Source organism: Sebastes umbrosus, chromosome 23, assembly GCF_015220745.1.
Source record: "Sebastes umbrosus isolate fSebUmb1 chromosome 23, fSebUmb1.pri, whole genome shotgun sequence".
Lineage (NCBI taxonomy): Eukaryota > Metazoa > Chordata > Actinopteri > Perciformes > Sebastidae > Sebastes > Sebastes umbrosus.
In genome coordinates this window covers 7,024,879-7,052,794 of record NC_051291.1, presented here as the reverse complement: position 1 = coordinate 7,052,794, position 27,916 = coordinate 7,024,879, and the positions used below count along the sequence as shown (strand labels likewise).

Below are 27,916 nucleotides of genomic sequence, written 5' to 3'. Positions count from 1 at the left end.
GCATCCAGCCCCTTCGATCGGTTTTCATCTTTTAAGACGTTAACGCCGTCACGCCACATGCCATGTGTTCGCATGTGATCCATTGTCACGGCAACAGCCGTCTGTCTTTTTATTTTCTGTGGAGGTTTTTTTTTTTTCTTCCTATTTCAATTCTTTATGTCTCCGTTCTCGCAGAGGAAAAAGTGATCTATAGTTGAGTGATGTACAATGCACACCAAGTACGATGTTCCCCTTCTGTTTTCTATCTCTCTGTGCTGTCTACAATCTAAAACGGTGAATTGTGAAAGTGCAAAACTTGGAAAATCCTGAAAAACACTGAGAAATAAACCCCTAAAAAATACAGAATATTAATTCATTCTAGTACCAGGGGCGGTTCCAGGTGTTGTGCAGTGCCACTTTTTCATGTAATCCCATCTGTATTATGGCACAGGGCCCTGCACAAGAGCCTGAAAACCATGCCCAAAGTCAATTTTCAAAGCTGTTTTTATTCTTAAATTATTTCCCATGGGCCCACCCTGACTGGTTCTTGGTGCTACCTCATTTAAAAAAATCCTGGAATCGCCCCTGAAACAGAGAGGAAACAGATAGCTGGGCTTTATGCAAAATTCAAAACTACGTCTACCAGCACTTCTTAAGCTTGGTAATTAACACCTCATATCTTGTGTGTTAAATCCGTACACAAATTTTACAGGCGGTTAACATATGTGTGGGACTATTTCGTGGCCGGGACCAGTAACACGGCAGTTTGTGAAAAAAAATTATCTATTTGATTCGTGTACATAGACACTAATTTCTCTTTTTTCCGTGACGTTCAGCACGACTTTCAACAACGTCTTTTTCATGCATTTTCCTATAAAAATGTCCAGCAACATGTGACGCAGGTGTCAATTTCCTCTCCAGTTTTTTCAAAATAAAACTACTAAGGTTTAGAAATAGATCGACTTAGTTAGGATTAGGCAACAAACTACTTAGTTAGGTTTAGGAAAAGATCGCAGTTTGCGTTAAAATAATGCGGAAAGTTGCGTAACTTAAAAAAACAAATAAATCTACATTTCCTTCTGGTTTCACACGGGACACGAACATTGATCTCCTGGGTGAAAGTGTGGTGTTTTTTGATACACCATTCTTTATACTTCCCGGTTCACAATTACATAGATTACATACAAATTGATTTTGTGCTGACAATCGTGAAAAAAATATGAAATTCGTGTCTATGTACACAAATCAATACATTACATTTCGGGACTATTTTACAAACTGCTGCGCGACTGGGCTGGACGACAAGACTCCCAAGAAATACTCGGCCAAAAAATATTCCTTCGACAACGAACCACTCATCTAACTCTCAGAAACAAAGCAAATAAGCATATTTCCAAAAATTGCTTTAAAGGTTTTAAGAATACCACAGGTTTTAGGTGTTTCAGAATGATGAATGATGAATTCTCTGGATTTTGTAGGGGTTTATTTCTCAGATTTTGCACTTGTCAAAGTTTTAAGCTTTTCTGAGATTTTCAATTTTAAAAGATTGAAAAGAAGGCCATGACAGTTTTTCCTCGCCAAGTTTGGAGCGTTATTTAACCTTCTTCATGACAAGCTAGTATGCCATGGTTGGTACCAATGGATTCCTTAGGTTTTTCTATTTTCCTATGATGTCAGTATCTTCACTCTATAGCTTTAAAACTGAGACCGCTACAACCTCTGAACGATCCATTGCATTAAATTAGTAGCATTAAAAACGAATTTGTGTTAACGTGTGATAAATTCATCAGTGACGAACAAATCAGCTGATAAAAGATGGAGATCAGTTTCTGAGAGGTCCTGGATGTGTTGAGCCGAGTTAAGCACTACGAGCAGGGGGAGAAGCTGCTAGTTATTGTTCTTCTGCTCGCAGTTGATTGGCTGAGACGTGAGCAATCCACGCGGCACTAAGTCCTGATTGGTGGCGGCGGCATTGTGTGAGTCTGTGGAGCTGGTTTAGAAGCAGTTTAGCAGTAATAAATGACTGTCTGTGTGAGTGTGCGCTAAAACGGTGATGGATGTCGCCTCTCTTTCTCTTTGTGTGTGTGTGTGTGTGACCGCAGCAGTCCCTCGTTAGCTCTCCACTGAGCCTTGCAAATGGCTAATGGACAAACAATTAACTGGCCCTTAACGATGTTAACGAGTTAATGAGCTCGTTAAGACGACAACACTGGGAGAGAGACACTCACACATACACGCACACACATACATACACACACAGAGACTGTAAATGAGAGGGAAAATTGAAAATCTATAATCTCCTCGTGCATTTTGCTGTCTTGCTGTGAACAGAAACGAACAGTTTAAAGCCCGGCTAGCGTTCTATAGAGGCTCACCAGAGCTGGGACTGAAAGTGTTGCTGCTAGGAGGTCATCTCCACTGAGATGTAATGGAGTAGAAATATAAAGTATCATGAATTGGAAATACTAAAGTACAAGTACCTCGACATTTTAAGTACAGTACTTGAGTAAATGGGTAGGTTCAATAAAACCAGTCAAAATTGAGGATTGTAATTTGGGTGAATTCATTTTTTAAAAATGTCTCTGAACTACTATGAGGACTACAAAAACCTCATGGTAAAACAAAACCACCTCATTGTGTCTTCCTACGTGGCGTAGTGATGTTCAGTGTTACCATAGCGACGGATGCAGGCTGAGGTTAGAGCGTCTCCTGCTGTCAGGGTGAATATTAATGGATGTGTAGTATGTGTTTCTCTTTCTGTACAGATGGAAACCTCCTGCTGAGCTCCTATAACTCATGAACACACACACACTGGAGAAGAGGACGACACTGCAGTCGTCTCTAGCTGTTGCTCATTCAACATGACAGAGGACAGATGGCTGCGAGATACGGGAAGAGGGAAGGGAGAAGGGGGTAGATTGAGTTATAGGGATGGTGTCAGAGTAGATTTTGGTTACAGTGCTCAGAAAGCTTGAGGCTGAAAACATGACGATGAGGAACGCCACCCTCCTCTACCTCTCTCTCTCTCTCTCCTCGCTCATCGCTCATTCATCACACTGTTTCCGTCTGGCTCGGGCTGTTTTTCAATCTCTTTTCCGTAGGTAGTCGACTCATGGTCATCTCACAGAGCCAGATGGGATCCTGTCACTGTGGGACGACACTTCTACCGACCGCAGCTCTGAGAACAGTGCTGAGCTTAAAGGGAAATTCTGCTGTTTGTCTACTTACTTTTGTCCATTATAACTCAATCATTGTGGCTCGCTTGCAATTTAGCTTATGTGCATGCTTTAGAGATATTCTAGGAGTGAATGCCACAACATGATTTGTGTCTGCAAGTTTCTGAATTGCAAAAATATGACAATATGACAAGCTCCTTTTTGACCAAATAGCTCCAGGAACTAAAGAAATTAAACTAGGAACAAAATGTCTCTTTTTACAACTTGTGTAGCACCTCAAGAACTTTTAAGATTTAATCAAATGAGGCCGATGACTGATGGCGTCTGAAGTGCAATTTTCACAATTTTCTTTGTATTCATTGTTGCGTGACTCTGATGTTTGAATGGATGCACTGAATGGAGACTGAAAACTCCAAAGTGTCAGTAGACGATCTGCTGAATGTTTGATGGTTATTTATTCCTGCTTTAGAACGTAACCGACATGAAACAATCAGCAGATAAAGTTTTATTTCTCTCCTTCACTTACTCATTTACTTTACTTGTTCACACACACACTCTGTTTTTGAAGTAGTTGGGAAGTTAACAACCTTTTACCGTCAATAAACATTACAAGAAATGTCCACCCATCACCCTACGATAACGGCACCCAGTGCTACCTTATGAAATGAAGGTAAAGTTCAGAATTCCTGAAAAGGTTCTTGTTCCTGGAACCACTGCAGGGAAGTTCCAGGGAAACACCCTATCTGTGTAGTTTTCATCAACTTCCACTTAAAAATAAACAAAAACTTTCAATCAGACTCAAAAACAAAGTGCTTGCTTGAGTCTCCCAAATCTCTACACTAAGGATGATGAATGAATAGTCATGATGGACAAAAATATGAGAATAACCCACAGTTTGACGACTACCTTGGCCGTGGCAATGGCAGATTTGCTAAACATGCACATCTGTTGGAAGAACCTGAGGAAAATAATGCAAAGGAGAAACTCCAGGCCTCAGGAAAACCCTCCAGGCAACAGTGTTAATCCTTGAGCCACAGAGCTGCTCTTATCTAGGTGTTGTGGATGCCGGAGGGATCACCCGCTGGCAAAGCTCCATCCCAATGCCTCGTGTGTGAATGTTAATGTATGTATGAAAATCCACAGGTCTTAGCTGAATTCACATACAGGATATAAACAGCTGACTGTGCAGCAGCACATTCTCGATCCTGCTGGCTAAACAGATGGCGACAACTCTGAAATACATCTGTCCGTTCAAAACATTCAGCCCATCAAAAACAGACATATCTGAGGGAGGCAGACATATCATCAATCCTGTTCAACAAAGAGACACTCCTTATTGCAAAGCAATTAAAAGCAAACAGAAACAGACAGAAACAATGGATCAGCCTGGCTGCACTCTCCCTCTGAGTGACAGATGAGCCTCTCAGGAACAGAGAGAGAGGACAGGAAACAGATAATTCGTTATATCACTTTCTTCTGCTATAACGAACTGTCCGTTCCACTCTGTCAGTCTTTGAAGAGGGGATTGTAAACCAGACTAAAACTTTTTTTTTTTCTGGTTAAAAGACAACTCACCTGGCCAGGTTGAAGGCATCATCAATAAGTCCTGCCCTGTTTCCAACGGAGATGATCTGAGAAAGAGTGAGACAGACAGAGAGGGTGTAAAAAAGACAAAGAAGAGAGTGGAGACAGACTTAAACAGAAAGAGAGACTGCCAAACAGACAGAAAGACAGTCAGAAAGACTGTCAGACATACTTCAGGGTTGTTGTGGAGCTGTTGAATCAGCAGTTTCCAGTTCTGGAGGTCATAGTTCACACGGAAGTAGCCCGTCTGGTTGATGTTGCCTAGCAACCAGGTGTTGTCGTCCATCTGACCAATCCTGTGGGTTTCTGAGACAATAATGAAAACATCAGTCAGTTAGTTATTCAACAATTTCTCCTTTTAAAAATCACTGGTTTGGTTCAACCAAAATTAACGATATTAGTTGAAAGTCATCCGATATGCAGACGATACCACGCTGTCCTGTTAGCAGTATTTTAATCAACAGTTTCTCTAAACAGCACTGGTTCAACCAAAAGGCCAGGATGTTGGTTAAAAGTCATTCGATATGCAGATGATACCTCGCTGTCCTGTTAGCAATATTTTAATCAACAGTTTCTCCCCAATACAAACAGCACTGGTTCAACAAAACACTAAAATAAACAGCACCAGAATGAGTTTTAGTTTCCAAAAACAGAAACAGAACAAGCATTATATCTCAACTACAATTACTGTTTACATCCATGTCTGTCCAAAATGTCATCACTTCATCATGTTATCTTGTTAGACATTTGTGTGAAATTGTCATTATTAGGATATGAATTTCAAGAAATCGCTCAAGGCGCTCGAGATATCACAAGAATTTGACTAATGTAATCTCTCAGTGACCTTGACATTTAACCACCAAACCTTAATCAGTTTATGTTTAAGTCAAAGTGGACATTTGTGCCAGTTTGAAGAAATTTGCTCAAGACTTTCCTGAGATTTCACAAGAATGGGAAAGACGTAAGGTCACAGTGACCTTGAACTTTGACCACCAAAATCGAATTAGTTCATCATAGAGTCCAAGTGGACGTTTGTGCCAAAATTGAAGAAAATCCCCCCATGCGTTCATGAGATATCGTGTTCACAAGAATGGACCAGATGTACGTACGTACAGATGGATGGACGGACAACCCAAAAACATAATGCCTCTGGCCAAGGTTATCGCCGGTACGGAGGCATAAAAACAGAAAATGAGTTTTATTCTCCAAAAACTGATGGAGACAATGCTTTCTTCTCCAAAACCAGAAGCAGAATGAGTTTTAATGTCCATAAACAGAACCATATTTGGCTTTTTTCTCCAAAATATCTTCATTCTCTATAAAACAAAGCAGAACTAGCTTTATTTTCCAAAAAAACAGATCCAGAGAGAGTTTTATTCTCCAAAAAACAGAAGCAGTATTAGCTTTACGCTCCATAAAAAGAAAGTTTTTTATTACGCCCCAAAAAACAAAACTTCATTCTATTAGTATGAGCTTTATTCTCCATAAAGAGAAGCAGAAGGAGGTTTATTTCTACTGCTGAAAGACCTCTCTTAGTCCATTAACTACAAATTACATATCTCAACATAATGAGATAATTAATTTGTGATCATGGGATGGTTTGCTCCGTTAACAAAACAATCCCAAGATAACGGCTTGTTATCTCAAGGTAACAAGATAATTGATCGTAAAATAAACTTTTATGGAGACGATGTTGGACCTCAGTTTTAGTATCTTAAGCAAACCGGCAGCATTGTACCTGTCTTGTTGTTGATCCAGATGAGGGTCTCTGCACAAACACTGGATGTATTTCCCACAGCGACCGTCAGTGGAACCTGCCACTGTAAACTACAGAGAGGGAGAGTGATGTCAGTAATGGGCGGTGGAATTGGATTTGGTTTTATTGCTTCAGTTATCAGATAGAGAGACATTAGAGAGGAGAGCGGCGGTCAGCGGTGATCAGTCAACATCAGTCGGCTGGAAGAGGAGCAAGCGACACCGACTGTGTTATAGAGAGAGAGAGGAAGTGAGAGTGTAATAGCTGCATCAGTCGGCGAGCATCAGTCAAGTGGAAGTAGCTGAGGGTTATTGTCTTCTTCAGAGCGAGAGGTTTAATGTGCTGTCCAGTGGCGGTCAGTTTCTATATTTTCAAATCGCATGAAAGATGCTCCTTTACTGCTCGAGTGGATCCCCCCCCATCAGACTCATAAAAACCTTTTAAAAACCAATTGGGTGTCTCAAAATTGCATCACGGCTGAGCTTAAACAAGGCTGTTTTTCTTAGTTCCTGAGACGCCGACATTAAGGAGATAAGTGGTTTTTGAATTGCGGCAAGATAGACGAATGGATGATGTGGGAGTGAACTCAGCTCTGTGGAATAAAGAGTTATCAGAAAAGTGAGAAGTATGTTCTAGTGGCGTCGTAAGTGGTGTTTTATAGTCCAAATGTTGAACGTAGAGGAGCTGAAGGATCATATCATCATTTCATTTTGAGCTGTAAATCAGTAAAAAAACACTTTAACTGATGCAAATGTTGCTCCTATTTCTTCTCTAATTTGCATACATTTTGAAAGTACAAAAAAACTCCACTACATTCATTTGACAGCTATTTACAGATTCATTTTACATATAAAACATACTGTATGATTAACTTATAAAATATGATGCATTGTTTTACATTAAATTGTTCAAACATGACCAACAACATCAAAAATGCTGCTTACACATTAATGCATCAATCACATCAGTCGGCCTTCATCGCCGCTCGTTCTCTGTAGTTGGGTTGGTGTTTCTGGGCCTTTAGTGTGTTTTTTGTCCAGTGGGAAAGGAGCTTAATAGTGTGTGAAGAGAGAACCGACGTTAAGAGCTCATTATGTTTCCTGATGCTTTTTGTTAGTGACCAGCAGATGCTGTTAAAGCACACACAGCAGCCTCATTGTAATCTCAACACATCCTGTATGTGAGCACTAATGACATTAATACGAGTCTGTAAAGTGAGACATCCTCTTTAAATTCCATTAAACACTCAAAACTGATTCATACTTGAATTAAAGTGGATTTTAAATACAGATGGAACAATCAGCGTCACACACTATGATCAATTCATCCATTTAAGGAGAGTGTGTGTGTGTTTTTATATATATATATATATATATATAGTCGGGGTCATTGTAACACAATCAGCTAGAGAAATACCTATTTACCAATCCCATAACAGCCATGCGTCGCCCCAGGCAACGGTGGATCAATACCGCTGCCTAGCAACCGAGTATTTAATCTGATATTTATATCAACGTGTTGGACAGGAGCGGAACCCAATTACACACACACACACACAGTCAGCAGAGTGTGTTTATTAATATTTGATCAGAATGAAAGCGGTTTATTTTTCTAACAGTGTGAGAGTGTTAAAGAGGAACTATTATGTTTTTGTGCTTTTCCTTCAGTGTGTTAAATAGTTTTTTGTGCATGTACAAGGTCTTCAATGTTATAAAGCCCAGAGTCCACACCAAATGGAGAAACACTGCTCCTGAACTGCCTGAAACGCCTCGATTGAAGTCCCGCCTTTTCTTCCGTAATGCGGTGATGTCACCAAGTAACACATTTGCATAACGGCTAGAGTGGCACGCCCTCAAACTGCCTATTATGAGCATGATAAACTGTTAATAACCATGATGAAGTGTTTAGTGGGCGGAGCATTAAGTGGAGGCAGAATAATACTCTGAACACGTTAGTTAACGCTGGCTAGCAAGTATTGTTGGCTGTTTTTTTAACAATGGCTGAAGAAAATACTAGTTTATCTCAATTTGTACTGTTACTCACTCTCCAGGATCGACGAGTGCTAGTTGAAAAAGGTCACATTAACCAAAGTGATCGGGGCTGTCAAAGTTAACGTGATAATAACCTGTTAACGCAAATTCGTTTTAACACCACTAATTTCTTTAACGCAATCTTCGGAGGTTGTAGCGGCTCAGTTTTGAAGCTAGAGTGAAGATACTGGCATCATATGAAACTAGAAAAACCTAATGAATCCATTGGTACCAACTATGTCATACTAGCTTGTTGTGAAGGAGGTTAAATAATTCTCCAAATATACTAAAATAGTCATAGTCAAGTCAAGCCAAGCTGTCAACACACAACTGACAGCTGTTGGGCTGCAGTCTGCCATGTTATGATTTGAGCATATTTGTTATGCTAAATGCAGTACCTGTGAGGGTTTCTCGACAATATTTGTCATTGCTTTGTGTTGTTAATTGATTTCCGATAATAAATATACACATACATTTGCATAAAACAGCATATTTGTCCACTCCCATGTTGAAAAGAGTATTAAATACTTGACCAATCTCCGTTTAAGGTACATTTTGAACAGATAAAGCCAGGTTCAGAATTCTTGTTTCATTTTATTGACATATTAGAGTCAAATGTTTTTCTTGAAGGGATTATGGATATTAAAATGTCCATAGAAGTCCCCAGATGACAAATGACAAATGACCATCGTGGTTAGGCAGACATAAAACGTATAATTTGCACTTCAGACAGAGAACGAGGATTTCCCAAAATGGACTTGCTTCAGCCTCGATTCAATAGAAGCTGTTGGTCAAAGACCTCACATAAATGAATCTTCTGGCACCAGAAACAATCTTAATAGAATAAAATAATGAGTTTTTCCATTTCTTAATGTCCAGTTTAGAAATTTATGTTTTGTCTTGTTGTGTTAATGTCACACTGCTTTATGCATTTTAATTATGTTCGTCAAACACTCTGTGATGTGCTTTATAAAGGTAAAGCAGTATATAAATAAACTTCCTTACAACTGCTCCTCTCTGTACTCGTGAATAATGTATTATCAAACGCACAGCCGCTCGTCCTCCAATTACCTCTCTGTGTACGTGTCAGGTGACAAACCTTCTCTTCTCTCTTTAGTCACAATCACAGAGACGAGTGGTGATGTGTTTATATTGCCTCTGATTTATTTTCAGTATCATTAGCTCGACCTTATCGTTAGCTGTCCTCTGGTTTCTCCTTGTCTCTGTTTCTGTCAGCTCGCTTCTTTAAAAAGCATTTATTTGCCTCGCTGCGTCATTTTGTTTGATGCTGAGGAAATAAAAAAGACGCACATTTGAAATGTCTCCTTCAAACCGCCAGGGAACTGGAAGAAAAGACGAATGTTAAGTGTTTGACAGAAAATAAACTGTGATGTTTGAAATGTCACCTTAACAGGAAGTTTGAAAAGAGAGATTATTATTGAAACAAAAAAGCTTCATTTCCAGCTTCCTTTTCTTTAAGGGACAGATGGCAATTAGTGAGTAATTAGTTTGATGTATTCGGGGAGAGATCAAGACTTAGGAAATCCCGACCAACTTTACTGTCTTTCAGAGGCTGTAACAGGTTCAGTTTTCCAGCTAGAGTGAAGATACTGGTATCATATGAAACTACAAAACCTAATGACTCCATCGGTACCAACCATGTCATACTAGCTTGTTGCGAATGACATTAAATATCGCTCCAAACTTACACTAAATTTTGGCGAAGAAAAACTGGCATGGCCATTTTCAAAGGGTTCTTTGACCTCTGACCTCAAGATATGCAGTATAAATGTGTTATTGTCTCCTATTCTAAAATGGCGTATTTGAATATTTCTGCATACTGGGGTCCCTAAACAGTCTTGAATTACATAAATTGGGTTTCACTGTAAAGCTGAGACTCTTGTGGATCCAATGGGCCCAATTATATTCATGTGTGATGATGTTAGTCCCCATAGTAGACTTTTCATTGTAGTGAGACCATTTGAAACTTGACCTCGCTGTATAAAATGACCTGTGGTGACCTCTAGGATAATCACAGCCTCATGAAGCTTCACAGCCACAATCTAGAGACCTAGAGCATTCAGAGGATAAATGGCTTTCCTAGTTAGATTGAAAATAAGGGGGTTTCTGAGTAGTTTATACAACAGAAATGCCTGCCATCCAATTGCTGAAAAATGCAATTCTTGCAGAAATTTCCAAAATGTTAAAGGTTTTTGATTCCAAATCACAGCAGGTGTCTTAATGTGGTATTTTGGAGGTACAATTGATAATTTTTATCAATTCTCCAGTGGTACATTTTTTTTAAATTTAGCACCAAATCTGTGTAACAAATGGTATCAACCCAAAAATAGCTGCAAAAACTTATGAGACATAAAAAAGCATGGGAACAACCATCATATACTTCTATCATACTCAAACTTGACACACAGTGCTGAGCAGCATCTCATATTAATCTTCAGGTTTCCAGCTTTCAGATGTTGTACACCTCTCCTGTGACATCTACTGTTGACCTGCTATCCCCTTAAAGAACCCCTAGACCCCCCTGAAAAAGACAAAAACAGCTCTATTGTGGGTCTCAGAGGGTTAAAAGAAATGCCTCAAAAACAAGCTCAAACAAACAAAACAAAAAAGAAATGGGGGCCTAACATTGATCCTTGTATGAAACCAACCATCCAAGCTTTGAAAAGTTGTTAGTTGCGCAGTTATTTAAGGATTTTAGACACACTGGACAGCTTCAATACGGGCCGACGATCGTACCAGTGTGTCACCACCAGTTTGAGAGAGCTCATCGGCTTTCCAGTGATATTTCAATTTCTTTCTGTATATTTCATTATATTTCCAAGAATGCTCTGTTTCCCTGCATGTAAATAAAAAAGCAAATAAATAAATAAATCAGGAGTTTAAGTCAACAGCGTGTAACACTGTGGGACACTGCTGTGCTTCTGAACGCAGCTCTGCAGGATCAAACAGCAGCGTCGGCCTCTGATTCGATCCACTGACAGTTCGGCTAAAAGCACAACAACAGTTTCTCTTCACAAGCGTCGGTGAGCGCCTCGGGACCACCGAGAGTGTCTGAACGCAGCCCCGTGAGACTCAACAAGCGCCAGAGAAAGAGCTGAGCTCCACCTACAACAAACAGCTTCAGATAATCAGCTGACGAGACCTCAGGAGCGACTCTGAGCTCCAGCGAAAACACAAAAGACTCCGGATGAAAGAAAGAAAAAAAGAGCACAGAAGAGGAGGGAAACATAAAATAAAACTTTTGGTGAGAAACTGAGTAGGTCAGAGTGATTGTAAATGTCAGCTACGGTACAAAACATGACAGGAAGAGAAGAGAAGAAGTGAACAACAGGTAAAAAAAGAAAGGAAAGTTGCTGATGAAGTATTGATGGAGGAGAAAGTGGGTCGATAAAACAGTGAAGAGAATAATCTCCAGAGGTTGTGAAGCATGTGAATAAAACATCACGTGAATCAAATATAAATGAAATATAAATCATGTAAAGAATGTGAAGAAAAAAAGTGCTTCTTCAGTAGAAAACGCAGGACGGACTTATTGAGGTGTGAAACAAAGAGGATTGTCTCAGCGGTAAATGACTTAATGAAATCATGACCAGATGTGTGTGAAGACCGTTTAAAGGCCGGTTAGTGTTCTCTAGAGACGGTACCGGTACCAGGACAGTTATTCTTAGAGCTGTACGGGTGGTAGAGTTGAACATGTAAAGGTCATCCTGAGGGCGGCAGTACACCAAAGGTCAGGGGAGGGTTAGCTGTTTCTATTTTCATATCGGCCAGTCGTGGTTATTCAAGATCGCTGATCGCTTGGGATGATGGGAGAAGGACGGGGTGGGGGGATTTATGTCACAGCACGTCAATGAAATGCCACGATGGACGACATAGTGTAATGCCCGGTTCAGACTAAATGATATCAGCCCGATTAAAGCCCGACACGGCCGTCGTAGGGTGTCAACTCGGATCGGGAATGATAAATGAGTGTCGTGTGCGACAATCAATCGTTTTATCTTGTGTAGTGTGTCATAGTAGGCGACAACCGACGCCGCGTCTGGGACGCCTCACGCCGTCCCGACAGAAAGTCTAGCATGTTTGATTTTGATTTTTTTGCTTTTCACGTCATGTTCCGTCATGGCCGTGAATTGACCGGCTGAGCACAGACGCACACAGCTGTAAACAGAAGGCTACTTATTATACAGAATGATGTCACCGGATCTTCCCAGCGCAACTGCTGCCAGACCTCGTGGTAGGATATTCAATCTAGGTTGTGTCTGGGTCAAAAACACCTACGCCGTTGCATCTTTGTGCATGGAGCATCCCGTTGCGCGCCCACTTTTGCTTCTCCCTGTGAATTATATTTGTACTGTTTTCCCCTGGAGCCCCGTTGGCCTCTTTACATGGTCGGGCCCGGGGGCTTGAGCCCCAGAAAGCCCGTATATTAGAGACGGCGGTGCCGGGAGAGTGTGTATTGTCGGAACAGGGGACCGACGTGTAGTCTGTCATGTGTCGCAGCCAAGTCACGACAAGAATTTACGACTCTCAATCGTCTAATCTGACATACTGACCATCATAACTGTCAAAAATATCGTGTAGTCTGATCCTGGCGTTACGCTCTGTCCACAGAGGGAACATCAGCAATGCGTGGCGGCTGCTTCCCTGGATGGCTGCATATGTCACACGTGTGGCATCCATGCCAGCAGTGTTGCTGCTGCTGCTGCTGCCAGCCCTTTCTTTCTACATAGAGTTTGTCTTTCATAATGGCCATTTCATTTCATTATAAATGTCGTTTATATTTATTTTAGACAGAGAAAGGTTAAGAAACGTGGTAATTTGTTAATAATAGTAATAATCCACCATTAAAACCCCGTACTTTATTCATTCATGGAGCTCTGCAAGTCACTGCATGTTCTATAACACTATCCGGCACATATTTCAGAATAAAAACCTCAACAAGCGTTAACAAATGAAGGAATTCTGTCCACACACTTGAGGGCTTTAATTTTGAAATGAAAGCAGGAAGTGTTGATTTAACAAAAAATCTGGATGTTGGGGCTCCATTTAGTTTACATTTTGAACGCAGCATGCCCAAAATAATAACAAACGCATGTCATAAGTGGTCATTTAACTGGTTAAAGGTCATAACAATACAGGATTACAGGATGAAACACATTTTAAACTCTAACCTGTTGTTGCTCCGAACGTCCTGCCCGTACAGGAAGTGCTCCTGGCTGACGGTGATGTAATGAGTGGGGAGCTGCTCTGATTGGTTCTTGCTGATGGTCACAACGGGGTAGCCCATTTGCAGAGTCCACCTGTCCATCATCTGTCCAATGTCGATGTCCCGCCCCTCTGAGCGCATGGCCTGGACAAAACAAAATTACTTATAATTAACTAACAAATTATTCACTGATGATTTAAATAATTAATTAGGTCATCATCCATCATCAAAGTTAATCAATATATAGCTCAAAGTCACTTAATTAGAGAAATAATGAGGTAATTGGAGCTCTGATTGGCCGGCAACTCGTTAAAGAGCCGTTGAACATCACTAACGAAGATGAATCCAATCAAACAGACTCCAGAAGCTTCCTGTGTGCAGGACAACAATCCTCGCCTCCACCTGTCAAGTCACGTTACCATGGCAACAGGAGTTTCCCCTCGCCACCGTCTTAACGAGTGTCTCTACGGCCTTCATTAGAAACGGCTGTACGTTAAATAATTAACAGCTTCTGTCAGTCTGGCTGCTTTAATCCCTGAAGGGCTGAATGATGCTCAGTTACAGGTTTAAAACCCACCTGCTGTAGAGCAAAGCACTAACGCTGCTCCCCCTGAAGCCTTTGAGCCAGGTGGAGGAGGACTGGTGGTTGGTTTAAAACACAGAACTCAGGTAAAGAAGCAGATGGGTACCTGAGTCAGTTTGCTCCACAGGTCGTCTCTGGCTGCGTTGCTGTACATGTGACTCAGCAGATAATCCTGAAAACAAACACAGACAACAGATCAGAGATTAAACACACCATGTGACAGGAAATGACATCATTTGATAGACCCATTTTAGTCTTTTTTAGAGGGAGTACAGGGGGCCTTTAGGGGGAGATAGCAGGTCAGCAGTAGATGTCACATAGAAGAGGTTTACATCATCTGAAAGCTGAGAACCTGACGATTAATTTGAGATGCAGCTCAGCACTGTGTGTCAAGTTGATGATGGTCATTCCCATGCTCTATTATGTTTCATAAATTGTTGCAGCAATTTTTTGGGATGATTTGTTACACAGGTTTGGTGCTAAATTTAACCATTTTTTTTACCACTGGAGAATTGATAAAAATGATCAATAATCCCTCCAAAATACCACATTAAGACACCAAGACTTTGAGGAACACCATAGAAAAAGCCATGCTTTGATTTGGTTTAAAAAACTTTTGACATTTAGAGATTTCTGCAGGAATTGCATTTTTAAGCAATTGGATGGCGAGCACTTCTGTTGTGTAAACTGCTCAGAAACCCCTTATTGTCAATCTAGCTAGGAAAGCCATCCATCCTCTGAATGTTCTAGGTCTCTTGTTTGTGGCTGTAAAGTTTCACGAGGCTGTGATTATCCTAGAGGTCACCACAGGTCATTTTATACAGTGAGGTCAAGTTTCACTACAATGAAATGTCTACTATGGGGACTAACATCATCACACATGAATACAGTTGGGCTCATTGGATCCACAAAAACTGCATGTGATTATCATAAAGTGGGCATGTCTGTAAAGGGGAGACTCGTGGGTACCCATAGAACCCATTTTCATTCACAAATCTGGAGGTCTGAGGTCAAGAGAAGTTTGGAGCGTTATTTAACCTCCTTCGTGACAAGCTAGTATGACATGGTTGGTACCAATGGATTCATTAGCTTTTATAGTTTAATTTGATACCAGTATCTTCCATCTAGCAGTAAAAATCACAAATTGCATTGATGCAATTGCCCTGCTTTTAGTATAATGTTATAGTGCTTTAGAACAAATTTGATGCATATGTACGAGAGGGTTGTGTAAGCGGCACGTCTTCATAAGAGAACATATTTCAAAGCATCTAAATGTGTTTGAAAATGGTGAATTTCCATCTCAGTGACATGACGAGCAAGTAATGCTACCTGAGTAGAGAGTCTAAAGGGCTTTGGGCTCTGACTTCAAACTCTAACTTGTACTTTCTAAGCTAATGAACAAGGTGAAGCCTGCGAGGCACCCGGAGAGAGTCTTAGCGGCGCAGCGGCTTCGTTTCCAACCTGTAAATCGTCAGTGACGGTTGTGTCTGGTTTCATCCCCGTCTGTTTCCAGCAGCGGGTGGAAAAGTCATCCTCGCTGCAGTGGATCAGGTATATAAAAAGCTTTAGGGGAGGCTGGTGGATGGTCGGGTTCATATTGCAACTAGAAAAGGCAGGAGAGTAGTAGAAGATCACACAGGACACCTACAGAGAGAGAGCTCTAATCCTCTGTCCACTGTGTGTGTGTCTCACGTTCACTAAAGCTGACATGACGAGAGATAAAACACCTCCACACACACATAGAAATGTGATCCTGATCCAAATACAAACAGGTTCAGCAGCATGATGATACACCTAAACCACACTGATAACAAGCCTTCTGTAAGACACAGATGGATGCGAGGGATAATCATTTCATGAAAACTAATTAATTATTAACGGCCGTGAGGTGAAAGACTCCTGTCTGTTGATGAGGACTGTTTTCATCTCGTCTGAGAATGACCTCCGTTCTCCATCAACACATCCGCGTTCCCCCAACAGGCCAATTCTGCCTTTTTTTTCCGCAGCCAGCTGGTCTCCTCTGGGCTCCGTCAGGAAAAACAACAAAATCAAAGCTTCAAATAGGGATATTTCATTAAAATCACTTTATCCTACATGTCTTGTTTAAATTTTTGCCAAAAATGAACCGTTTGCCCTAAAAAAATGCTGTAAAAAAACATTAAATTCTGCGCTCATCAGAGCAACTGGGAAGCTATGATTGACTCAGCTGAGACCCACAGTCCCACGACCAAAAATCTGTGAAACGTGGGCTGAACTGTGTCTGTTTATACAGGGACGACAGGCCAAGAGAGGTTGTTAAAATGTAAATTGTTCAATATGTATAGCATGTGGAGCCCCCCATTTCTTTCCAATATTGGTAACACTCGTGGGTACTTTAATGTTGTAGCAGTGGTTCCCAACCTGGGGTCCGGGCCCCCCTTAAGGGTGCACCAGGATTTGTCTGCTCTGAGCTTGTTGAAATTAGATTTGTTCATGTATAATTAAGTTCATAATAACACACTTACTAGATAATTTATACAAAAGTCTATTTAAAAAAATATATATTTTCTTTAGGGCTGTCAGTCGATTAAAATATTTAATCTTGATTAATTTAATGTTAATACCGATTAATCACAACTTAATCACATTTTTTATCTGTTCAAAATGTACCTTAAAGGGAGATTTGTCAAGTATTTAATACCCTTATCAACATGGGAGTGGGCAAATATGCTGCTTTATGCAAATGTATGTATATATATATGACTGGAAGTTAATTAACAACACAAAACCATAGGACCCATTTTCATTCACATATCTGGAGGTCAGAGGTCAAGGGATCCCTTTGAAAATGGCCATGACAGTTTTTCCTCATCAAAATTTAGCGTAAGTTTGGAGCGTTATTTAACCTTCTTCATGACGAGCTAGTATCACATGGTTGGTACTAATGGATTAGTCTCATATGATACCAGTAGCTTTAACACTGAGCCCGATACAACCCCAAAATCACAAGTTCCGTTAATAATTAAAGAAATTTGTGCTGTTAAAATGAATTTGTATTAACTTTGACAGCCCTCGTTGTTATGTTATATATTTTTTGAAGAACTACTGCAGAAAATATTTTCCCAACATGTTTTTTTCATGCAGCTGAGGACTGAAACTAAAGCTTTTATTAGGTAGTGTGGTGTAATGTTCAGCATACTGTATATGGACCCGTAACACACAGTACTCTCTACTGCTGGATCAGCAGTGTTTATATAGAATCTGGTTCTCAGTGTGTTCCAGGTCACTGACAGTCTCTGCAGGAAAACTAGGACATGCTGTGTGTGCGTGTGTGTGTGTGTGTGTGTGTGTGTAGAGGATTCATACATATTTCCATCCATGCCTGTATTCAGAACAAAAACTACATTTAACCCACTTTCACCTTACATCATATGACATCATTTTTATAGCAGCTGCCAAATGATTTCATCCAATTTTTGTGGATAAAAAAGTGTTTCTTTTCTGTAAAATAAACTGTTTTCTGCTGCTCTGATGACATTTAACATTAACCAGTGTGAACCATCAGAGAGCCAGTTAGCAGCTACACACAGCTGAACAATAAATAATGCAGCGCGCTCTGTCATTAACACCACTGATGTTGTTATCTGCTCTGCTGTATCCGTTAGTGGTTTCAGTCAATGAGACAAACCTCCAGAGTAAAACAGACTATCAATATGAAGCTGAGATTTGCCAAAAAAGAAAAAAAAGTGTCGCCTCAAATTACTTCTTGCTTTCTCCGTGATTCATGTTTCATCACTTTGTACAACAGCCAGCTGCCGTTCTCCACCACGGATCAATTCATTGGATTCTACTTTGAACTTGTCCCTAAGTAAACTGCTGTAGAGCTAAAAAAAAACTTTATTCCAAGGAATTTATGGTACCTCATTAAACTGAAATTTAATTTTCTCACGTTCTGCTGTCACACTGCAAACATCCCTAAACCTCTGAGACCCACCGCCTTCGGGAGGGAATTTGGAGGTTTTAGGAAAGGGAGTTAAAGATGTTTGGATTAGATTAGACCAAAGACTGTATAAGACATTGATTTATGGGCTGCCATTTTAAAGCATGAGTTCGGCATTTTGTCTGTCACCATCTTGACTTTTTTCCGCCGCCATCTTTGTTTTTGTCTGTGTTTTTGTCCGTCACCATCTTAGTTTTTTCCCGTCGCCATGTTGGTTTTTGAGCGTCGCCATCTTGCTTTTTGGCTGTCGCTATCTGTTTTTTTGGAACCAGAAGTGACCCGAGAAAGTGGAGCTAAGTACGACTGAATGCTAAATAAGACATTTTTAGGCGACCAAAATGTTGTAATAAACTTTGATGAAGTGAAAACTCACTGTGAAAGGGTTAAAGTTCTAAGACGAAAACACGGACAACTCCCAAACCGGACAACGCCGAGGTAGCGACCTGTCAATCACAAGGTAGCCACGCCCTAAAGCATCCCCTGCTTTATGGTCTATTTGCCTCTAAATGGGACCATAATTTACTAAATGAACATCATGCTGTATTGAAGAAGACTTGAAACTAGCGATTGAGACCATAAACTCATGTTTACAATGTTTACTGAGGTAATAAATCAAGTGAGAAGTAGGCTCATTTTCTCATATACTTCTATACAATCAGACTTCATTTTGCAACCAGAGGAGTCGCCCCTGCTGGCTGTTAGAAATAATGCAGGTTTAAGGCATTTCAGCATTGGCTTCACTTCTCAGACCCAGAGGTGGCCGCCTGGATTAGATTCAATTTCACTGTCATTGCATAAGTACTTGTAGAAGTACTTAACCATAAGTGCAAAGAGCAGTTAAGTGTACAGTGATACACATATGTATAGAAGCATATATAAATAAACAATAAGAGGTGGATATGAATACTTTAAGAACATTAATATTGTTAACATGTATAGTCTACGATTAAAAATGTGCTATTGTGTCGTCTCATTCTAGTATCTTTTGACTCATTTTAGGCCAACACTAAATGAAATGACCCACCAGAATTTTACTCTTGGCAGTGCAGAATAGGCTTTTAAACATCTGAATTAATCAAATATGAATACAAATTGGTGTCTGGTGGTACTTGGACTTATGACAAGAGTATTCAGAAAATCCTGGCTACAGTCCTGTCCTGTGAGTGTCAGTTCTGTAGCCCCGGTACTTAAAACACTGTCTGTGCTCAGGTTGAATTCAGGTCACTCACAGTGGATTGTAATATTGTTTTACAGCAGGAAAAAATCTGCAGAACAAATCCATTTATTCACTGCCCATCTGTATACTCAGTATGCTCCAAACAGTCAGGGTTTAGCCAAAAATATGGCTCACACACACACAGAGCTTCTGTCTGAATCCAGGTGACAGACCATTTTAAAGCCAAACCCAGCTCTCCCTGTCGTCCCTTGATATAAACCTCTGTATACACAGCTGGACCTGCAGGACGACATGAACTTACATTGAGGCCTTTCTGGAACAGCGTCTGTCCCATCACGTTCGCCAGCATCCGGATCAACGCCGCCCCCTACAGACAACACAGAGAAACACACTTTCAAATGCAATAACATATGAAAACATGCTCTTAATTGTTAACGTGACGCTAACCAATTAATCTCATTGGAATTGTTGTGATCACTGGATTAGCTTGCAGAGGCAATCAGTGTTGAGCTTTCAAGTACATGTAAACTTTAGTGAACTTTGACATGCAAATTCCTGCTGTTGACCAATTGTAAAATGTCTTAAAAGTGCAGATTCTTGAGGGAAAAACAGAGCCGGAGAGCCTAAATGGTGGAAGCTATCATATTAGCCACCGAGCTAGCTCACCAACTAATCCTCAAGTTATCACTGTGTCCCTGTATTTCATTAGGATTAAATAATTCTTACTTTTTTGTAGGCAATCCAGTCAAAGACTCGGTCGATGTCCGTCGCCTGCTCCACTTCCTGGAGATCGGATGGGAGGTACTTAGCCCATCCAGTAGCATCACCTCATGGAGGACATCAGTCAGGAAGCGTTGCTTCTCCTGAAAACACACACACATTCGTCTTTGTCACTTATGGGGACATTGTATTAACACTGATGTTGGCGACATTGGTGTGTGAACAGGTAATAGTCCCCACAATGTTGGTGTATGAACAGATGATAGTCCCCACAATGCTGGGTGTGTGAACACATAGTAGTCCCCGCAATGCTGGTGTGTGAACAGATAATAGTCCCCACAATCCTGGTGTGTGAACACATAATAGTCCCCACAATGCTGGTGTGTGAACAGGTAATAGTCCCCACAATGCTGGTGTGTGAACAGATAATAGTCCCCGCAAGGTTGGTGTGTGAACACATAATAGTCACCGCAATGTTGGTGTGTGAACACATAATAGTCCCCGCAATGCTGGTGTGTGAACAGATAATAGTCCCCACAATGCTAGTGGTGAACACATAATAGTCCCCACAATGTGATTAATATTCTCCAGTGATTTCTGGAGTTTGCTTGGTTTTCTTCCCGCTCAGCTTTCAATCAAAACACGCCTTAACCCTAAAAATAGGGACTCAAATATCTGTCCATATATGGGAGGTGAGTCCTCGCAATGTTGGCGTGTGATCCCCACGATGTGATTAATACTCTGCAAAATGATTTTTGGAATGTGGGTTTGTTTTGTCTTGTTTTTTTTCCAGCTCAGCTTTCAATAAAAACACGACTTAACCCTAAAAATATGAGCCTCAGATATTTGTTCCCACAATGTTCGTGTGTGATCCCCACGTTTTTTTGGCATCTGGGGGTTTGCTTTGGTTTTCTCCCAGCTCAGCTTTCGCCAGACTCCAGTTAAATAATCCAGTATTTTGGCAAAACAATCAGTTGGTTGGTCAACAAACTGTCATGTAGTGGAACAGTTGGTTGAGTAAACAGAGGTTTAGTTGTGTAATTAATCCGGTTAATCTTTGTTTATTGTAATTTGTGTTTATCTACTGTTTCCAATCTTCATCCACTAGTTTCTGGGCTTATTTCCTCTTCTTTCATCTTGTCATTTTCTTCTACTTCCTCTCATTTTTTCATCATGTCATCTACTTATTTCTACACTCATTTCCTTTCTTGTTGTTGTCGGTCTTTCCTCTCTTTGTTTCCTCTCATTACTCCTTTCCCTGTCACCTCTCTTCTTCCTCCTCCTCTGCTCTCTTGGTTTCAAGGTTTTAATAGACATTGGCAAACATGTTGAGCTGTAACGAGCTCTGTCTAAATTACCCCTGGGAGCAGGCTAAATCCGGAGTAGTGCGGCTCTGTCTAATTCATGGATTACAGTGTTTACTATGGAGATTTGGTTTTAATGAACCTCTATCTTGTTAAGCAATAGAATTGTTGGCTTATTAAGTTTTAGACGTTAATGAAGTGAATGAACAGGAACTTTTTTTTTTTTTTTGAATTAACAGTATCTGCAGGGATCTGGCTAATTCTTGGTCCAAGGTGGCTCTGTGTAATTCATGGATTTAAATTGTTTATTAAGTAGATTTGGTTTTAATGAATCTACATCTAGTTAAACAAAAGTTTCTTGACATTTTTAATGAACATTAGATTCAACAAAAAGATTTAGACTGTACAGTGTATACTGGGATCAGGCTACTTCTTGGCAGGCAGATGTGGCTCTGTCAGTGTTGACTTTCATGAAATATTCATCTTGTTAAACAGTATACTTTAGATTAGTCTGGACTTAAGAGTAGAAGCAGAAAGTGTGGAGAGGGGCCGGTCTTATAGTGTCACCATTTTACTTAAAGTTTGCCCATAGACTGTATATAAGAAGTGGACGCTGTGGATGGCTGTCACCATCTGGCCATAACCTTGTTGGGTTTTGGACGTCACCATATTGGTTTTGGGAATCGCCATCTTGGCTTTTGGCCATCACCATCTTGTTTTTTTTGCAACCAGAAGTGACACCAGAGGGGTGGAATCAAGTACAAAACCGAACGCTGCTGAATAAGATATTTTTAGGCGACCAAGATGTTATAACCAACTTTGATGATCTGAAAACACACTGTGAAAGGGTTAAAGTTAAAGTAAGATGAAAACACGGACAACTCCCAGACCAGACAACACTGTGGTAGCGACCTGACAATCACAAGGTAACCACGCCCTAAAGCATCTCCTGCTTTATGGTCTATCTGACTCTAAATGGGACCATAATTTACTAAATGAACATCATGCTGTATTGAAGAAGACTTGAAACTAGCGATTGAGACCATAAACTCATGTTTACAATGTTTATTTTCTGGAAAAGAAGCGTGGTTACTGTATTTGTAAAATAAAAACAACAACATGTTTACGTCAAAATAATGCCTTCTTTCATGGATTCAGTTCAGTTCAATGGTGGAATGGTTAAACTGTTAGTGTGCTGCTTATCTTGGCAAGTAAAACGCACTTTACATTGTTCCCCTGCTTTCCTTTTTTCGTGTGGTAATTACAGCAAATAACACAATACACAGTGATTTTTATTTGAATGTGACACATTGGTGTAATGTGTCTATAGTGGCTCAATCACAACTTGTTTTTTTCTTTTCTCAAAATAAACCAAACGTCTGACAATGAGGAAAAACAACACTGAATGAAAATGCTATTGACTCTCCCAGCCCATAAAGAATTCAGAAAACACATTTTCCTTTACACAGGAAAGAAATAACTTGATGTATTACATTTAATGCCGAATTTTCAAGAAGGCACAAATAATTAATAATTTGTGGTAAACAGTGTTCCACAAAGTTTCCTAAGTTCCCCCTTAACTCAACAACTATAAAAACTTTTTTAAGGGAGTCTGGGGAGTTTCTCCCGGGAGAAGAAATATAGTGTGGTTTCTGTATTTGTAACATAAAAAAAAAACATGTTTAACATCAATAAAACATATTTTTTCATGAATTTAGTGAATGACTGTTGGATATTGGCAGGTAAGACATACTTTAGATGCTTTCCTTTTTTGTGCAGTACTTACAGCAACACAATAACCAGTGATTTTTATATGAATGTGACAAAATTGGTGTAATGTGTCTACAGTAGCTCAATCAAGCAATCAAGAGGTGATAATAGAGAAGATTAGAGTCCATTTTAGGGATATAATTTCCGGTCGTTGTTAGCCATAACAATCTAATCTGCAGTGTGTGTTGATACGTTTAATGGTCGTGTACAAGCCAATGCTAACAATGTTTGAGCTGTAGTGTGATATCCAGAGAAGGAGGGAGATAACCTTTTATGGGTTATGGTGGTTAGAGAAAGACAAGACACACTGCTTATTAAAGCTTAATTTGTTATTTCTTGCATCCTTTCACCTGTGCAGCCTCTTGTCTCCCTCTTGTCAACAACATCCACAGATGTTTAATAATTATGTGTGCTGCTTTATATTGTGAACTTTTGTGTAAGTGATTCTAAAAGACAGGGCTGTGACAGTGTACCGTGTTTTACATAAAAAATGAGTGTTTTGTAGAGCCTACTGCACAATTGAGCTCTCTCGTAGTCGGCTACTTACTGAGCCCAGAACACATCATTAGCATTAGACTGTGTCTTTTTGTTTGCACTTAATGGGCCGTTGGTGTGTCATCGTTATAGGTCCCCGAGCCCACGCTATCTAGACCGTCGCACTGAGTGAAAGGGCCTTTGTAACACTGAGTACAAATTCTGTGTGGAGCCTTTAGAGTCCATACACAGCACTTCATTTTACTTTTTACTTTATGTTGATATACCTCATTCATTACACAAAATAAGCACAGAAGGGCAGTTCACCATGCCAACACTGTGAGCCGTAAAAAAAGGCTTTTTAATGGTGTGCATTTTCATTTATATTTATAAGAAAGTCACTTCATTTTAGAGGCAAAAAAAACTTGTGAAATGAAAATGAATGGTTATGAAATTAAGTCTGCAGCTTCTCAGGCAGCCCTGTCTCCTAAACTTTATATTTTTACTTAACTGCATTTTGAATTACGTTTCGAGGGTAACATATTTTTTTGTGGATTGCATTTGTTTTTGACGTATTTGGACTTTCGTTCGTGTCCTGTGTGAAACTAAAAGTCAATTTAAATTTATTTTAATGATAATGTTTTTTTATTAAACCTGAAGAAGAAGTTTTGTTGCCCAAACATGGCCAACTAGTTTTGTTGTGTTTTTATGTGCTTCGTTTCAATTGCGTAGTAATTTTGAGCCAAACCATGAAGTCTTTTTATTAAACCTAACCAAGTAGTTTTATTGCATTTTTATTGTGTTTTGTTTCAATTTTGTAGTAATTTTAAGCCAATCCATGATGTTTGTTACTAAACCTAAATAAGTAGGTTTTTTTGCATTGTTATTGTTTTGTTTCAATTTAGTAGGAATTTTAAGACAAACTATGAAGGGTTTTTTTTTCTACTGAACCTCACAAAGTAGTGCTGTGGTGTTTTTTTGTTTTGTTTCAATTTCTGATGTTAACCACGTGTTTAAAACTGTTTAAAAGTGTGACCATAATCCAGGAGAAAACATATTTCCCCTTGAAACCTAATTGATAATGCAGTTGGGAATGTAATTTTGTATTATAAGTTAGAGTAACACAACAGAAGGGGGTGGGAAGAACTGGCAGTCAACTGCTGGTGGGGTAAACAGGCTTGAATCTTATTGGTCAGACCACTTGTGGCATACTTCAGCCAATCGCAAAAGCTCATTGGAGCACGCCCACTTTGAGTGCTCTCTACAATAAGTGTGCACAAACCAGCCCCTACAATCACAAACTGTGGACATCGCCACAGACAGCCGAAATGACGCACATCAACAGAGAGCATTCCCAACAGATTCGTCTCATGCGGTCCGGTGGGAAATCAGCACACGAGATCCAGCAACATTTTGAAAGCCTGGGCATTAAAGTGTCGCTGAGAACGGTGCGATATCACTTCAAAGAGAGACAACCGCGCCGCTCATGTTCGAGGAAACTGCACAAGTAAGTAACCAAATTAAATGAACGATTACAACCACGGTGGAGCTTTATGACAATCTCTGAAACAGCTGCCAAGTTTTAATTTGTGTATGAAATGTGTTCATTAAGCTGGACATACACTGTACAATTTTAGTCCGTTTCTGGCCCACATTTTGAGCGGCTCGACTCACTTTTAGCTTCAGTCTAATGTCTTTTTTCTGACTTTCATAGTGATATCCTGACTGCCATTGATGAGGTGACAAAGAGCAGCAATAAGATGAAGGCCCAGGCTTTGCAGCAGAAAATTGAAGCAGATTTCGGCGTTCAACTGAGCCTGACCAGCGTACGCCGCGCCCGCAGGAACCTCGGGTGGAAATCTGGAAAGACCGTCTTCTGCCCGATCACAAAAGAGCTCAACAAAGAGGCTCGGCTAAAGCAGGCTCTTCAGTGGCTCGAGTCTGGAGAGACGTGGCACGACGTATTGTTCACGGACGTAACGACGGTAACACTGGAGCACTCCTCCAGGTTTTGTGCCAGCAGAAAGGGCCAACTTGTCTACAGACCACAGCCCAAACATTCCTATAAGATCCACGTCTGGGGGCTGATATCACGACGCGGCCCAGGTCCTTTGGTCATCTTCGAGGGAAGCATGGACAGACACTATTTTGAGAACGCCATCATCAAAGACATAGCAGCACCATACATCAGGGAAGATTTTGGGTCGCATCATCGCTTCTTCCAGGACAACGATCCGAGGCATACCGCCGCCGCAACGTGCATCGCGTCTGAGGGGATCAACTGGGTGAGGACTCCGCCACAGTCGCCGGATTTGAACCCGGTCAAGCTTGTTTGGCAATCAATGAAAGACTTCATCCGAAAGGAGGTAAAGCCTCGCACGAGACACGAAATTGTCCGAGCTATAGAGGTCTTTTGGGACACGAAACTGACCCAAAAGTTCTGTAATGAAGTTATTACAGGCTTGTCAGAAGTACAGAGACTGATTGTGAAGAACAAAGGAGGGCCTAGCGGAAATTGAGTCCAAACAATTTACACACACATTTATGTTTGTTTCATCTTGTTTTATACTGTGCTTGCAAAATAAACTGTACTTTCTAAAAGAACATTCCTCTGTGGGGGTCTTTTTTTTCTTTTACAAATCAGCGCTCATTTGTGTTCGTCCAGGTTTGTCTCTCTATTCAAATGGTTATCAGCTGCTTGCTTCAGGTGATCAGCTTGAATAGGCGGAGTGAGAGGTGAAAATGTGTCCATCAAGTGGCTTCTGAATTGCTTTAAAGACTCGCCCAAACAGATGCAAATCCATTGGAAATTGGAAATCCATTAACATGTTACAATTTGAGGCATATTTTTTATGCTAAATCTCCCTTTAAGGTACATTTTGAACAGATAAAAACGTGTATTTATTTGTGATTAAATATCTTAATCGATTAACAAACATACTTTCTTATATACAGTCCTATGGGAACAATGTGGAAAGTATGTCCTAGGTTTAACTCCTAGGTAAAGACAGACTACTGCTTTCATTTTAGAGTCAACGGTAACACACAGGACACACACACACACAGAGGTAAACAGGCTGAATCAGGGGACACCGCCACAAATTACATAATTAGTCAATTAGTTTAGTCAATTAGTGAAATGGCACATTTGGATGAAACCAAAATTACTCTGTGAGAAAGAAAAATAAAAAGGTACGAATGAGGCTAAATGAGACTAAATGAGACATCAGCTCTAATTAACAGAGACTTTAAGTCACCTGGAGAGGGAGGTGGGGGGGTCCATCTGGTCCATGAGGCCATTATGAACCAGATGGACCCACATGTGGAGACGGCTAATGGGCCAACAGTCAGTGTAAACACTAACATACACACACACACAGATGGAGGGTCGGAGCTGCGTTCAGGAGCAGCTGCTGAACTTTTAAACATCTCCGCCCCTCCATCTTCCTTCACTTCCACCCCTGTCACTCTCCTCTCCTCCTCCTCCTCCTCTTTTACTTCAACTTGTCTGGATGACAGACGGCTCTCTGATTCAATGCCTGGCAGGTGTTGCCACAGTTTAGGTCAACAGTTTATTAAACTGAGAGCTGTCACTGCACCAATACTGATGATTCCACGCTACGCTTTATGATGCATAACATGACACAGGAGATATCTGTTCACACTTTCATGAAGCTGTGACGCCGTTTACATTGAAGTATCTGTTCCTTTAATATCTTTGTCAGTTGTTATGGCCTCAGATTATAAACTAGACTAACTATTAACTTAGTTTAATTAACCATTTATAAATGATTGTTACTATAAAGTGTTACGTCTGTTTAGAGCCAGTACAACCTTTAAAAACTCTCTGTAAGGAGTTCCCTTTTGGTTTCATTTATTTTATAGCTTTATCAACCCCCCACAGGCCTTTTCCCCTTTGTTCACCTACTTTATTGTTATTTGTAAAGTTAAGTTACGGAGCGATCAATCCTGCAATAAATAACTTTATTTACCAAAATCCATCAGGTTTTATGTTGCTTCCTTTTCCTCCAGAGAGACGGGTTTGATCACAACATCGTGGGCAACGTTGCAAATCACTGAAAACTGTTTAAAGGAGGGGAGGCTGCAGATGTTCTTTTATTTTTCGTTATTGTCCCAAATCACAGGAAAACAGAAAA

At 40.3% G+C, this 27,916-nt stretch overlaps 2 protein-coding genes across 2 annotated transcripts in view; one reads left to right on the top strand and one right to left on the bottom strand.

The window, feature by feature from the left end:
- The window catches only part of LOC119483159 (thyrotropin-releasing hormone-degrading ectoenzyme-like), a 153,482-nt gene that overhangs the window by 15,353 nt on the left and 110,213 nt on the right, over positions 1-27,916 (bottom strand). The window contains 8 exon segments of the mRNA XM_037761244.1: positions 4,731-4,786; positions 4,912-5,045; positions 6,478-6,566; positions 13,718-13,896; positions 14,442-14,507; positions 19,793-19,858; positions 20,218-20,279; positions 20,282-20,354. Of these exon segments, the coding sequence (XP_037617172.1) occupies positions 4,731-4,786; positions 4,912-5,045; positions 6,478-6,566; positions 13,718-13,896; positions 14,442-14,507; positions 19,793-19,858; positions 20,218-20,279; positions 20,282-20,354 (725 nt within the window).
- Positions 24,830-26,330, top strand: si:dkey-77f5.3 (uncharacterized protein LOC326903 homolog). Its single transcript, XM_037760326.1, has 2 exons — positions 24,830-25,266; positions 25,474-26,330. The coding sequence occupies exons 1-2, from the start codon at positions 25,088-25,090 to the stop codon at positions 26,276-26,278; spliced, it is 984 nt and encodes a 327-aa protein (XP_037616254.1). The 5' UTR covers positions 24,830-25,087; the 3' UTR covers positions 26,279-26,330.